The sequence below is a fragment of the Rhinolophus sinicus genome, chromosome 15 (genome assembly GCF_057876585.1).
Source record: "Rhinolophus sinicus isolate RSI-liver-muscle chromosome 15, RSI-T2T, whole genome shotgun sequence".
NCBI classification, from domain to species: domain Eukaryota; kingdom Metazoa; phylum Chordata; class Mammalia; order Chiroptera; family Rhinolophidae; genus Rhinolophus; species Rhinolophus sinicus.
In genome coordinates, this window is record NC_142515.1 from 431,269 (window position 1) to 446,082 (window position 14,814).

The 14,814-nt window shown below is 54.8% G+C and overlaps 1 protein-coding gene across 7 annotated transcripts in view; it reads left to right on the forward strand.

The window, feature by feature from the left end:
* Positions 1-11,681: 11,681 nt before the first annotated feature.
* The window catches only part of CFAP46 (cilia and flagella associated protein 46), a 91,237-nt gene continuing 88,104 nt past the window's right edge, over positions 11,682-14,814 (forward strand). For 4 of the 7 annotated variants that reach the window (XR_016018831.1, XM_088791732.1, XM_088791733.1 and 1 more), the window contains exons 1-4: positions 11,683-11,973; positions 12,420-12,544; positions 12,779-12,910; positions 13,700-13,764. Coding sequence is in view for 5 of the 7 variants with exons in the window: in XM_088791732.1 (XP_088647858.1) it covers positions 11,925-11,973; positions 12,420-12,544; positions 12,779-12,910; positions 13,700-13,764 (371 nt within the window). In the remaining 2 variants the exon portion in view is untranslated. Of the gene's footprint in view, positions 11,974-12,419; positions 12,545-12,778; positions 12,911-13,699; positions 13,765-14,814 lie in introns of all 7 variants that reach the window. The other 3 variants (XR_016018830.1, XM_088791734.1, XM_088791735.1) reach the window with 1 other exon arrangement.

Genomic DNA, 14,814 nt, shown 5'->3' on the forward strand with positions numbered 1-14,814 from the left:
TTAATGTGTTTCTTAAAACAATAACTTTTCTCTGCAAAACAAAACTATGTTTGGTTTTACTTAAAGCCTCTTTCCTGGATGTCTCTTCTTCCCCACCAACTTCTAGGTTTGTTGAATTAACATATTCATTTCACGGTCGTTGAGTGGTTGCCACTGAGAGGCCATGAGTATCTGGTCTTTGAATCTTTTACAAATATCATCTCATTTAAGCTAAAAAAACAAATAAAGTGAAAGGGCAGGGCAAGGCAGGTGTCACGAAGCACCCCCTGTAGGAGGAGGAAGGGGGCCATGGACTGCCCCGGGCGGTCAAGTGAGGGCTCACCCCATCTCCCCCACCCAGGGGATCCAGACCCAGGGCTCGCCACCCAGGTCTAACTGTAGTCACTGTGGGGACAGAGCCCCAGAGAGTAGTTCACAGGCTCTCGGCCTCACGTGGCAGGGTGCTGGCTCCGGTGGTGAATGGCCGTCGGCTGTGGCTGATTGGCCATCGGCTGTGGCCGGTTAGCCGATTGGCCGCTGGTATAACTGCTGCGGCTACGGAGGACTGCCGAGGAGCCGAGCAGAGCCGAGCAGAGCCGAGCAGAGCCGAGCAGAGCTGAAGAGAGCGGAAGAGGAGAGACGAGAGAGAGAAAGAGAGTCGAGGAGAGTGGAGGAGAGTCGTCGGTTGGCGGAAAAGCGGACGGCAGGTCACGCGTCCGGTGGGCCCAGCCTCCAGTGAGACCATTGTGGTATGACTCCCCTACCTGTGGCTCCGTGGGTGCTCCTTTTTGGCCTCACCATATCCTGCGTTCTTGTGTGGGGAGCGGGAGCAGAGACCCCGCAGGCCGGCCCGCACGACAAATGGCGCAGCGAGCAGGGACTCCCGCACGACAGCCACTCTCTCCGCTTTTAGTTGATCAGGCCATTCCATGGTATTTTTGACAGTAAAGGCTGAATGGGTTTTGTAAAATATGACACATGCTCCTTATTAAGAAAAATTCAGGCTACACTGAAAACCACCAACAAAGGAAAAAACCCAAAATCCAACCACTCAATGCAGATACCTTTTTGCACATATTTATAGCTAGAAAGAAGGCAATCACTTTTGAAAACTGGAACAACATATACATATTTTATTAAAACACACACAATTTTATTTGAAATGAACCAAAAGTCAGTTGAAATGAAGCTGATGGAACGGAACATCAAACAAATCTTCCTTTCCTGTGAGAGGTATTTGCACGATCCCTGACTGCTGGCACCTCGAGCTACACGCAGAACTGGAGAATCATGAGGCCAGAGCCGAGCCCGAGACCCCTTTATCGGTCAGAGGTGTAGTTGCCATCGGAGGCTTTAAAAGCTCCCCAGGGGCCTTAAGGATCAGCAAGGCTGAGACCAACTGCCCTGGAGACAAAAATACAGTGGTACCTTGGTTTTCGAACATCTCTGTTGACGAACATTTTGGTTTATGAACGCCGTAAACCGGAAGGAAATGCTTCAGTTTTCGACTCAGAAGTCGAACATGTCACACGGCTTCCCCTGAGCGCAAGGTCCTGAGGCCCAGCTGTCGGCTGTTTTCCAACGTTTCAGAGCTCGTGGATTCCATTCGAAAACCGAGGTCCCACTGTAGTATGAATTGCTGTGTGGTTAGAATGACCAAGCTTTCAAGGCATCTGCGTCTCATTTAGTGTACTGTCTTCCTCGGCCCTCAGTTCCCCCGTTGTTATTTTTACATACACGGTGTCCAGTCTTAGCCTTACAGTGGACGTCTCCCCATGTGCAGCCTCACTCAGCACGGGAGGACCTGAAGCACCCACTGTCCTTGTTTTGTAACGTTCCCCCCGCCCCTCCAAGGGCTTCGCTCTGGTCTGGCTTGGCTCAATTCTGTCCCTAGAGGGTTTCTGAGAGGAGTTCATGGTGCCACTTCCCTCAGGTGCTCCGTGAGAGGCCCATCAGCTGTCTTTCTGCTGCCCACAGATTCATCCTGGTCACACTTTCCTAACCTAGAATTTAGCTTTGGGTCCACAGCCTTGGGTCCTGAGTGCTCCTAAGGGAAGGCCATGGACGACCAGAACTTTCTCTGCATTTATGTGACTTGATTTTTCTGCCGGAATGTTCGAATGATTCTTTATTTTTGAAATCTGATAATGTCACTGGGTAGTTTGGTTGATCATTCTGTATCATTTTTCCTGGACATTTAAGGACATTAAGGCACCGTTTACTGCCTGTCCCACTTGCTCTCTTCCTCGGCAAGGACTCCGTGTGTGGACTGCCTTGTGAAATTGTTTTTACATGGTGGTTCATTTCAATTGTTTTGTGTGGTTGCTTCAGGCCAGTGGCCGCACCCCTGACTGTTTCTGGTCACATAGCAGCTTCCACTGTGGCTTTATTCTGTGGAACAGATTTATGTTTCTCTTGTGTTGCTTCCCCTAGCTTGGTCCCTACCAGCCACCTCCTCGTGTTTCTGCGTTGGTCCTGTCTTTGGATCCTGTGTCTTTCTAGACAGCTTTGTAATGACAGATTTGCCTACAGTATGTTTGACTCCCTGCAGGGCTCCCAAGTGTCCTCACATTCTTCCGCTGATTGCTCTTGGGACATGTGTCCTCCCCCGGGTCTCTGCCACCTCTTCTCCCCAGCCAGCCCTCTCCCTGGAGCAGTTGTTTCATAGGTGGCTCTGGGTCACTCCCCTCGGAGCCCTGCTGGCTTCCCGGTGTGGGGAGGCCATTCTCAGAGGAGATGGGAGGAGCCCCGTGGCCGCCTCACCTTCTGGGTGATGTCCCTCGGCACAGTGGCCGCTCCTTTCCTCCCTTGAGGCTGGAGGGGCCCAGCTTGCTCTGGATGGCTCTCTTGGCTGACAGGTTTGCGCCCAGCACCTGCGGCTCCTTCAGCCTCTGCTTTGTGCGGCCCTGAGACGCGGGTTCTCATGGGATCCTTCTCCACTAGGGCCTGTCTAGACCCTTGGGCCAAAATTCTGATCTACGGAGGGGTGTCCTTGGCATTCGGACATGCAGCCTGGTGTGGACATACCAGTGTCCGGCCTGGATCCGGGGCAGCCAAGGTTCTGAGCTCACAAGCTGCCCTCTGCTGTGCTGACCCTAAGCCGCAGGGCCCAGCTGGCCGCCGTGCTTCCTGGAGCCGCATCCCACAGAGCAGAGCCCCCCGCATCTCTGCAGCCCACCAGGCCCTTCCACTCCCAGTAGGTGAGTCCCAGAAGGAAAACTCACCCTCATCCCCGCCTTCACCAACCTGACACCATGGGGAGCAGAATGCAGGCTCCAGGTGATGAGAGCTAATGATCCCTTACACAAGCGGACCCGTGGGGCACTGCCACTGTGTCTCAGTTGGGGACATTGTGCTCACCTTCTCACACCCCTTCCCCTCAGCAGCTGCCAGGGACAGCCGCTCAGCCAGTGCTCAGGGGCACAGCTGGGAGGGCAGGTCAGAGGAAGGAGCTTGTGGGGACGCAGGCCTGGAAATGTCACCCACTGTTCCTAACAGGCTCCACCTGGGCCGGCTTCCTGCCTCCCTCGCACGCCCAGCGGCCGCGTGGCTGCTCGTCTGCCCCTGTCATGAGAGTGGACATCACAGTCCCCACAGCTGGACAGAGCGCCCAGCCACAGAGGCCACAGAGCGCCCTCAAAGGCCTGTCCCCGAGCTGGCTTCCGGGGAGGACGCAGCGTGGTCTGAGGACGGCTCTGATTCCGAACACAGAGCCTGCAGATGCCGGGAGATCAGTGGGCTTTTGATACGTGGCCAAAAATAAACCGGCGTGATCAGCAGAGAGCCCGTCCCCTTTCCTTTGGGTCGCCACACAATGAGAGGGCGCCCGTGGCTTTCGTTAGCAAGTGCAGGAGTTTTTCACAAGCCTTTGTGTCAGGGAAGGAGCAGCGGGGCTGCACCTGCTCCCAGGGCTCCTGGGGCTTCTGGGCGAGGGGGCGTTACGTTGCTCCCACGCCAGCTCAGATGATGTGCTTTTTAAGTTTATTTTTAACGGGAACATTGGCCTGTGAGTGGGGCCAGGACGGGGAGGCAGGGTCTGACCCAGGAGACACTTGCTGTTGAAACGACAGGTCTCAGAGCCTGGCTGTCAGCTGCCTTCGCCCAAACCTGCCAGTGCTGAGTCCTACAGACACCCACCCAGTGGCTGGGCTGCAGCAGGGGCTCTGGTCACTGGGACGGCCACGTGCTGGGCTGGCTGGCAGCATCAAAGGTTCTGCAACAAGACAGGTGTCAAAGGCCACAGGTGTGACACGCACAGCCCTGGACAAGGGACTCCGGTGTCATGTGTGAGCACCCAGCCACAGGGACCCGGCCCAGCCGCACTGTGGGCAGGGGCGCCGGTGTGCATCCAGGAGAAAGATGGCAAGTCCCTCATCCCATCTCCCTGCACATGGTCAGGGCACAACCGTCTCTCCTGGGACACGGAGCAACTCAGGTTCAGAAGTGGCTGGTGTGTGGCCTCTGTTCACAGGCAAGGTGAGGCTGGTGGCTTAATTTCCATGCGTTGTGTGGCCCCAGGAACTGGCCATGTGGTGCTCGGGTGACAGCCAGCCCGGTGCCCTCACGCAGCTTCACTGCAGGGAGGAGGCCAGCCTGGTGGGCGGGCTCATCTGCATTGTCATGTGTCACTGAGGCAACTCGGTTACTTACTGGGGCCCTGGGCGGCCAGTACTGGGAGCAGTGCAGCCCAGCCCACTGGGGACAGGGCTCCAGCAGGCACTTCTACACCCCGCACCCCCTCACTCAGGTGCCCCACCACGGCGGGAAAGGCAGCAGCTTCATCTGCTGGTTACTTGTTCAGAAACACAGGTGTTTTCTCTCCCGAGCGGAGGCTCAGGATTCCATCCTAAGAGGAGACAAAGGCCAGGGTTTTCATGAACCCTGACCTGCAGGCTTGGGGCCGGCCCTACAAACCCGTGTTCACAGTGGAGGCCTTTTCCTCCGGGCCCGTCCCTTCCAGCCCTTCAGTGTCATGAGCCATGGACCCCTCACTTTCCAGCCGAGACCCCAACCGGGAGCCCCAGGACCCCCTCGGGTCACCTGCCTGCTAGGCCATTCCCACCCCTACGCAGGGGGACCTTGCTAATATAAACTTGCACAGCCCCACTGATAAGATGCGCTGTGCTCATTAACTAGAAAACGTCCTGCTTTGGCTTCTCAGTGTTTCATCAGTGACAGTGTTGATGACCCTTCGTGCTGAGGCGCCTTTTCCTCCAGGGAGCTCCAGTCCAGGGCTGCATCTCCAAGGAGCTTGCTGCTAATCCAGAGGAAAAGTCACAAGCTTGACTCTGCCTGCACGGCTCTTTCACCTGGGCTGCGCGACGCCAGCAAAACCACCACCAAGGAAAGACAATCTGCTAAGGACCCACCTTCAGGCCGGGCACCCTCATTCCTTCCTGAGGGCCCTGGCGAGGATGGACGCACTGAGGTCTGGGCCACGGCAGACGTGCCAGCTGCAGGGAGGGAGACTTCCCGGCACACTGCTGACTCGGGCCACACCGATGCCCAGGGGAGGAGTGTCCTTGCAGTGAGGGGGGGCCTGGCCGCACGTAGGCAGCCAAGTACCAGTGGTCCCCCATCCCTGTTGGGGCTTCTCGGGCCGAATGGAAGAGCAGGCCGTAGAGGAACCAGGTCAGGTCCATTCGGCTCCATTGTCAGTGCTGTCCCACTGGCCTGGACCTCCAGGTCCGTCCACCAGCTCCCTCACCTGTCCTGTGCTGTTACCCGTGTCTCTCCAGACAGTGAGGACCCCACCCCATGGTGCTGCAGGCCCACAGGGTCCCAGAGGACCTGTCTCCACTTAGGAAGTCTGAGGGTCACGCTAGATGCAGATGGAAGAGGGCAGGAGATGTTCAAAGCTTTTTCCCTTTTGAGATCAAGACCAGCAAGTTCTGGCTGAAACCCCAGAACAGGACATAAAGTCTCCTCAGGCACCATGTTTTGAAGAATTTGATTTTTCTGTAAAAGGTCACAGACGTGAGCTTCCTGGCTCTGAAGAGATGTCTGGGAGAGACCGCACCATGTTGGGATCCACCCCTCACCCCCGCCCCCCTGGGGCCACGGGGTCACCTCCATGATTCTGTCCTTGGGCCCCAAAGCCACTGTCACCGGTGTGGTAACATCAGGGCGCAATCTTACCGCTGCCCGTGCTGGCTTTGCAGCTCCCAAACAGGATCAAGTGGAAACCTCGTCCTGCAGCAGAGCCTGTCAGTCACAGAGCGAGAAACGACAGCCCGCTCTGCAAGCTGGGAGGGATGGAGGAGGCTTGCTGGGGTCGGCAGCAGGTTCTGGAGCCAAAGACATTCCTGAGCCATGGCTGGAAGTTCCCACCCCACGCTGGGATGGGGTCGAGAACCTTTAATGTGTCTGGAAAGATGGTGGGAGATGGCAGCAGCCCTGCTCGCTCTGGGCTTTTGGAGCTCGTCTCTCAGTCCCTGGCGGCTCTCCCTTCCCACAGCATGAACGTGGGGGTCCCCAAGGCCTTGCCAGCATCATCCCCACCTTCCTCACCTCCTCCGTACTTTCCCAGCATCCTCTGTGCATCTTTCCAGCATCCTTTATGCCTCCTGGGCACCCTCTGCACCTTCCCAGCAGCCGCTGTAGTTTCCCAGCATCCTCTATGCACCTTCCCGGCGGCCTCGGCACATCCTTAAGCTGTGTCCTTCTGCTGCTGGTACCAGCTTCTCCTCAAGAACAGGGCAGCCCCGTCCCTGCGGATGTCAGGTCACCACATGGCCCACATGTGCAGTGGAAGAAGGTGGAGAGTGGATGAGGCCCCGGCCTCAGACCTGAGACTGAGTCTGCCCTGGTTGCTTCCGCGTTCTTACCCCTCGTCCTGCTTCTCGTGCTGTGCTTTGCCACCTCAGCAAGATGCTGCTTCACCAGCTCTCCTGGCTTTTGAGTTCGAGTGCCCACAGCGACCAGAGTCAGGCCAGTCTGGAGGCCCAGGCATCCGGGGCTCTGCGAGAGCTCCCCCAGTCACTTAGGTGCTGAGGGTGCCCCGTAGGTAACAGGCCCACGGAGCTGGGGAAGGATGGATGTGGCCAGCGGGACAGTAATTCTGAACCATCCCATGAGACCCACCACGCGCACACACAGAAATTAGCAAAGCAGTAATATTTTGCCGTGATCTGAAGAAATTGGTGCCTCTGGCCTGTGGAGAAGTGCAGGGGACATGAGCGTGACGTCCTCATGTCTGAGCCATCACAGTCCTGTCAGTGGACAGGGGTCCTCTCCTGCCCCCCCATCCACAGTGCTAACCGCCTCTGTGGGACTCTGCCCTGGTGGCCCCAGGACACCAGACCCTGAGGCGACCATGGTCCCTGCTGCTTTAGGAATGAGGTCCAGCCTGGCACGGAAGGGAGTCCAAATCATGGCTGGAGTCACTGATGCAGACTATGTGGGAGAAATAAAGATTGTACTGCATAATGTCTCAAAAGGAACCTTGCACTTTCTCCCAGGCACCAGGATCGCTCAGATATTGATCACTCCATGTGCCCCCACTGACTTTGGGAGAAGTTAGATCCTCCTCCTAATGACACCACATGATACGGAGGCTTTGGATCAACAGATTATGTGGCTGGTACCAAAGTTTGGGCCAGAAAACACACCACTGACCCTCTGAGGGCCGGGGCGGTCATAGCCCTAGGAGACAACAATGTAGTAGTTGTCATGTTCCCTGGGCTAGATCAACCTGAAATGTAAAAACCAATTGTTTTTACGAAATTAGCTCCTGATTTATGGCGGCCTAGTCTGGGCCTGTTTCTGGTTGAAGCGTGGACCCTGGCACACCTGTGCAGCTCCTCCGTCATACAAGCCCAATCACATTCTATTGCAGACGGCGGAATAAAACTATCCCGCGCACACAAGATAACTACACCTGCAAAGAAAACCAACCATGCATTATAGCTAATGGAACTGTAAGCGCCACAAACCTCACCGGATGGATAGGAGACCACAACCCATATCGTTTTGTCTTCTCTGGACCTCCACCCACTAATATAACTATTACTGCACATGTAAATATATCATGGTGGCAACAAAATTCCACTGATTTTTACAAAAGACCGGGATTAAATTGGAAACAACCCCACCAATGGGTTAATATAACAACAGGCCACCCGGCTGCCTATAACCGTATTTTTTCTGTACAGACTTCTCAATTTATCCTTTGTAGTAATGCGACCCCAATTGAAAATCGAACCATATGGGGAGATTTTCTCTGGCTTTCTGTTGCTCGGCCTTGAAATAACACTCCCCAACTTGTACGTGTACCCCGTACCTGTAGTAATGTTTCTGTTGCCGCTGGAAAACACCTAATCCATTTCCACATTTCATTTCCTGAGTTGCCTGATTGTAACCGGCACTGCCGAGCCTGGTATGATACCCTTCTGGGTGGCCTCGGTTCTGGATTTGGTATTGCCAATTCAATAGACCTAGAAGACTAGGCCAGCCGTCTTCGGCAGACTGGCTCAGATACAGCTGAGGCAGTCACCCTGAATGCACAATGGTTACCCACTACTATTACACCCCATTCTAATACCTTAAAATATCAACAACAAATGCTACAAATTTTCAAAACTACTAATATAGATACCTACATAGTGGAACTTAACATTAGCAAGTTGTTTGATTGGACTAGATGCTCCCTACAAGTGTTATATACCTTAATCCAAAAAGAAGCACAGCGCATACTAACAGAAGGAGACTCCTACACGTGGAGATCTATGTTCCCCATTCCAAAGGATGCTTGGATAGCAAACGTCAAGCCCAATGTTACGTGCACCTCTAGATGGTGTAGCTGCATTGTAACTTGTTACATACCCGTAATAACTAGCCTGCTATGCTCTTTTCATGTTCTGCCCATTATCAAGGGTAATTATTTTTTATAGCCACGCATTGAAGGCACCCATATAGATAATAATAATAATAGTACTTATAAGCTTATAGATTGTATATCTACAGATAAAGGCTTTGCGTGTAATGGTTTATTTCGAATGATGGAACCCTGTTTACTTTCTCTCTCTGTTAATCTATGTACTCTAACGATTTTTCCCATAGCCAATTTCTCTGTCCTATATGAAATAGAGCCACAGCATATATGCCTTGCTAGCTCTAATGCTGCCGAACTAGCCGCCATGGGATTGCTCTCCCCTTTCTCGGGATGTCTTCAGCATCTTGAGTTGCTCCACTGGAACGGGGATGTATTCTACTTAACTCCCGATCTAGAGGCTGATGTATCCCTTGCTTGGATCTCCCGGCGGCTACAGCCTCCTGCTACCTATATACACTTGTCCTTGGCTCGGATATTACAGAACTCTCAACTCTTGCAAAGCCACCTAGATCACAATGCCCAGTCCCTCGCTTAACATCGGGTTATGACTCCCATTGTCAGTAATAAATCGAAGGGCCTCTCACATATTATAACCCAGGACTCCAATCATCATTGGTATGATTTTCTATTCACCAGCACAACCGCACATAAGTATTTCAATGCAATATTTACTCCCCTATTAATCATTGTGGGCATTTTACTGTTATTATGTGTATGCAACTGTTGGATGTACTGTCGCATACAAAAAGTTCACACTGCATTCATGTTTCAAAACCGCTATGTAAACTATGCTTATGCTCCGACGCAGCCCTAGGGCCGAATTGTAAGGAATAGAAAATATGAAGGCCTGCCTGGGAACATTTGGGGATGTAAACTCTCACAGTGGCTGGGGTACGTGCTTGGCCTTGGAAGGATTGGCTACCCTCCCAAGGACCAAGAAAATATTTATAGGATGTGGAGCCTGGCCTTCGCCTTGGCGCAGGTGGGCTGAGCTCCGATACATCTAATCTCATACCAAGGACTGGCCCCCGGCTCCCAGCCAGATCCGAGTCCAGTTCCTTGTGTTGTTAACACGTATGCTTATTGGCTCCTTGCTGCTGTTGGTAGTGAAGTCCTCAAAACCCCAGAAAGCCGAGGCGGGCGCAGCAGTAGTTGCTGTTGTTCCCTGGCCGCCTCGGCTGCGGCAAGATATTCCGCCCCTGTTTTTGACTTTACTTGACTGGGATTTTGCCGGTGCTGTTGAACGATCGGTGCGGTTTCTGCGACGCTAATTGACTGGGCCCTGGTGGTCTGATGATTTGCCTCCTTGCTTGTTAGTGGTATGATGATATATTCCCCTAATCTCTGTCTTGTCTTACTTACTTTCACTTTGCAGTAAAACTCTTTAACCCCTTCATCCCGGCTTGTGGTGGTGTGTCTTGCGTATCAGGCCTTGAAATTAAGTCTGTGCACAGCAATCGATAATACTTATCGATACAATACCCACACGAATACATACACACTCGAAAATACACATGTGCATACACACCCACCCTGTGTGGAAAGATGGTGACTTGGGACACCGCTTTGAGGGACAGGCAGCGGGCACTGGGGACCTCCTGCCACAGGGGTGCAGGTGCCAGCGGGAAGCCAACCAGGAGCAGTTGGGTGAAGGCCGCCCACACTGAGGGCCTCAGGCTGCCGCGTTCCTGTGACATCAGCATGACCTTTCGGGCAGTTGCCTGACCACTTGGTAATGTTGGATCTGTTTCTCACAGAGCGCAAACAAGGTGGGGGGTGACACATGGCATCCCACAACTTCCACACTTGATTGGTGAAAACAGCAGCAGAGCAGCTGGGGCTGACCTGAACTGTCCTCACCAGTTGAAGCACCATCCAGTAAAAAATAACTGTGTTCCTCTCTTAATGTTTAAGGCTGCTGTGTAACTAGAAAAATGAGTGTTAATATTTAATGCTCTAGGATTCGGAAAATCTCTTAGCACATAATGTTTGGAGATACTTCCTTGGCGGGATTAAATATTTTATAACTGCTGTGCGCCTGGTGCCCAGTGTCTGAATAAACAGACACAGGGAGCGCGTCTGTGAGAACCGACAGCTGGCGAATGTCGCACAGTCTTCTCCCTTCGCGATGGTACACGGCCCTAGATCCCTCAGGGAATATGGAGTTGGGGTTTCAAAATGATGGGGGGGGAGGTACCCTTATTTATCGCATATAACAGTATAACGGATATGTACATATATGTGCACGTATGTCATCATGGTTTGCATTTCCAATTTTGTCACTGCTGTCAGAAGTCGCACCCACTGGCCGGTGGTCTGCACTTGTGTCCTATCCTCCACCTGCAGGCAAAACCGAAGCTCCTTTTTAAAGTGGCTCCCTGTCTTGTTTACGTTTTTGACGAGGTGACCCTGCCCAGACAGTGGCCCTGTCCAGCCCACGCAGCCCGCCACAGGGTCCCCTCCCTCCTCCAGGCCTCGCCAGACGCCGCTCCCTCGGGTCCTCTTCCTTCCGGCGTCTGCTCTCCTCTCGGCCCGCGGGGATCTCAGCCTAACTGTCCCTGCTTGGGGCCCGCTCCCTAGCCCGCTCCCCACTCAGGGTCAGACCTGAACCGCTGCCGGGCTCCCTGCGCTCGCTCCCTGTTTGTGGGACGTCCTTTGCCCACAGGCCCCGTTCAGCGTGGCCCAGGGCACAGGGCAAATAACTGTTTGTAGAAGGAATGAACGAAGGCGCTAAGGAATACGGGAATATGGTCCCTGAGCCTGGAGGGGGATCTGCCCCGGGCCAGGACCGCACCAACTTGCAGCGTGGCCGCGGGTGGGTGGGCGGAGCTTGTCCGCCGATGGGAGATGGGACAGTGGTATCGGAGCTGCGGCGGGAGGAGGGGGTGGAGAGCAGACCCCAACTCAGCCCCGTGCATCCCCTCCGCTCCGCCCCCCCCCCCATCCACGGGGGTGATTGTGGGGCGGGCACAGGGGCGGGCCTCTGGGAAGGTTTGCCTCCGGACAAACGTGATCCTGCTGCCGACTCGTAGGACCCGGTCTGCGTCCCTCTGTCGCTGGGCAACCGCCGGCTGGTCCACAGGAGCGAGGCAACCGACACTCCAAGGACGCCATGGACCTGGTCATCACTCAGGAGTTGGCCCGCGCCGAGAACCAGCAGGGTGGGCAGGGACCAGCACCCACCGAGACCCCCGTCCCGGGGAGACCCCAGAGCTGCCAGGAGACCCCTCCTCGACCCTCTTGACCCCTCCCTGCCTGATTCAGTGACCCCCCCCAGCCAGCACTTCAGCGTCTTTGACCTGGACACACATACGCGCACACGGAGGGCCTTCTTAGAGACAAGGCTTTGTCATTCTAACCTGCTTCTGAGGCTGGACCTGCCTGCGCCCTGCCGGGTGGGGAGGGGGCCGTGCATGTAGCATCTTGCCCCTGGCACTCTTCTCCCTGGAGGTGACCAGGTCCTACGGCCCCAGAAAGGGACACAGCCGTGGGGCTGCCAGCCTGACCCCAGGCCTCTCTTGGACCCTCCTGACTGTTCCCCAACGGCTCTTGTGCTGAGATGGGTACCTTTGCCTGATCATATCTTCCCCAACTGTTTTCCTGACAGACGCTGCCTCCCTGAAGAGGGCTTACGAGTTGATTAAGTCCGCCAGCCTGGGGAGGTCGGAGTTTGACCCCACTGAGAGCTTCAGCCCTGACCTGTTTGTCCTGTGTGCGGAGCAGGCCCTGAAGGTCATTATCCCAGGGTTCCCAGGGGTCCCAGGGCTGAGCCTTAGGTCACCTGTTTCTGGGCTTATGCTGGAAACAGAAGGGGACTGACTGAGGAGAGCACAGGCCTCAGGGAGGGGACTGCTGGGCCCTCCTCAGGCGTCTTCCGGGCTTCTCCATCCCATGTGCATGCGAAGGGGGGCAGCGCCCTCCACCGCCTTCTGCGGAGACCTTTCCTGGCTGGGCGTTCTCTTGCAGATGGGGCAGCCAGAGGTGAGCGAGGACTGCATCCAGATGTACTTCAAGGTGAAGGGGCCCGTCACCCAGTTTCTGGGCCGAGCGCACCTGTGCAGGGCCCAGCTGTGTGCCCCCAAGTCCACAGAAAACCTGGTGAGACACGGTCTGTGGGGCCCCTCTAAGGCGTCCTCCCCTCCCCCGACTTAGCCCATGTGGAGCCCTCACGTGTCCAGTCCTAACAGTTTCCATGAGATGATGGGTTCATCATTCTAAAGTGAACCGATAGGGTCTGTCCTACTAGAACTTTTTCCCTGAGGCTGCCCTGATTCTCCTCAGAATTCTGTGTCTTGTATCACAACTGTTACTATTTCACTCCCCTTCCAAAGTTGTGTCAGGCTAGACAAATCTAAAAGTATTTTTCTTTTTTTTTTCAGTTAATTTTCCTTTTGTAATTTTTTTGTTAGTTTCAGGTGTAAAAACAATGTAATAGACATTTACACCCCTCACAAAGTGATAACCCCCCCAATTTACTACCCGTCTGACATCATATAGCTGTTTCCATTGACTCTATTCCCTATGCTGTGCTCCATAAAAGTATTTTTCATCGAGAGTTATGTGACCAGATTCATTTTCAGTGATGTGGAACTTCTGGTGTCTCCCTCAGCAGTGGTGTCATTGGACTTACGTCCTGTTAGACGTTTGACCTTTGTAACCTAGTGCCATGTCACACACAGAGCAGCCGCCCTTGAGCTGGTAGCAAGGCCGAGGTTGCCTGAGAGCCCACGCAGCTGTGGCCTGCCTGGTGCCCCCCTTCCACTGGGCACACAGGGCTGCCAGGCCTGACCCCACTGAGGCTGAAATGGTCACGGAAGGGGCCGTGAGTAGTGCTTGGGGTTTCAGCGGCAAATTCAGTTTGATTGTGCGTTCTTTGTGTGGTTCTAGGAGGAATTTGAAAATTGCGTGACTCAGTACATGAAGGTGATCAACTTTGCGAAAGGGGAACCGAGGTAGGCCCAGCCCCGCCGTCCCCCGTGGGCAGAACAGATCAGGACCTGCTGGGAGGGTCTCTGCGCACACTCAGGGTCTGTCCTCTATGGTTGTGCACGCAGGTCTCCGCCGTAGAGCTGGGCCTTGCACAGTCCCCTTAGCTGCTTGCTCTCTTCCGTTCAGCGGTTGTTGGGATCTGTAGTGACCTTGGACAGCTTCCTCTATGGGCGTCTCCTTTCCCCATCCCCGGGCCCCTCAGGGCTCAGCGTCTTGCTTCCCTCCCTGTGCTACCCCCACTGGCCTGTCCTCCCCATGGCCACAGTCTGGGCCCTGGCCTCAGGTGTGTAGAGGTGACTTGGCTGGAAGTCTAGCACTGTTTCCACTTCACTAATGCTTGCTTCATTAGCAGTGAGTATGACAGACGCTTAAGCTTGCACACAAACTGCTATCAGCACAACCTGTTTAAACAGGACACAACATTTAGAGGGACGTGAGCATAAGTCCTTCACTCGCTCCCCACTACCTGCAGTTGGTGGCCTCCTCTGGCTGGCCCTGTAGTAGGTGCTGGATGCAGGGCCCAGCCCCCCAGCCCCTCCCTCCGTGAGGTCCTGCAGATATGGAAGCTGGTGGCCTCGCACCAGAGGTTCTGAGGACAGTGGGTGTTTCAAGGGGACCGTACCCTGCAGCCATGAAGCCAGAGTGGTGGGCATCCTTGGGGAGCGGCCTAGATGCTGCTGCATGCCAGGGGTTTTGGGGAAGCTGCAGACTGTCCTGTGGGCGCTCAGGAGCCTTGTCTCATGGCCAGCGGCCTGTGTGATGCGGTGATTAGCAGCGCGCATCATCTAATGGCCGGCCAGTGCAGAGCCCGCCAGACACCTGGGGTGGGTCCTACAAGGCAGAGCCCCTCCAGAGAGGCCTGGAGAAGGAGGAGAGCCAGCCCCTGTGTTCCCATCCTCACCTCCTCAGGTGGCTGCCTGCAGCGGTCAGGAAAAAGGCCAGCTTCTGAGGAGAGGCCCCACTCCCTCCCTCGACACTGGGCACTTCCTCTCCACCTACCTAGCCCTCTTTCC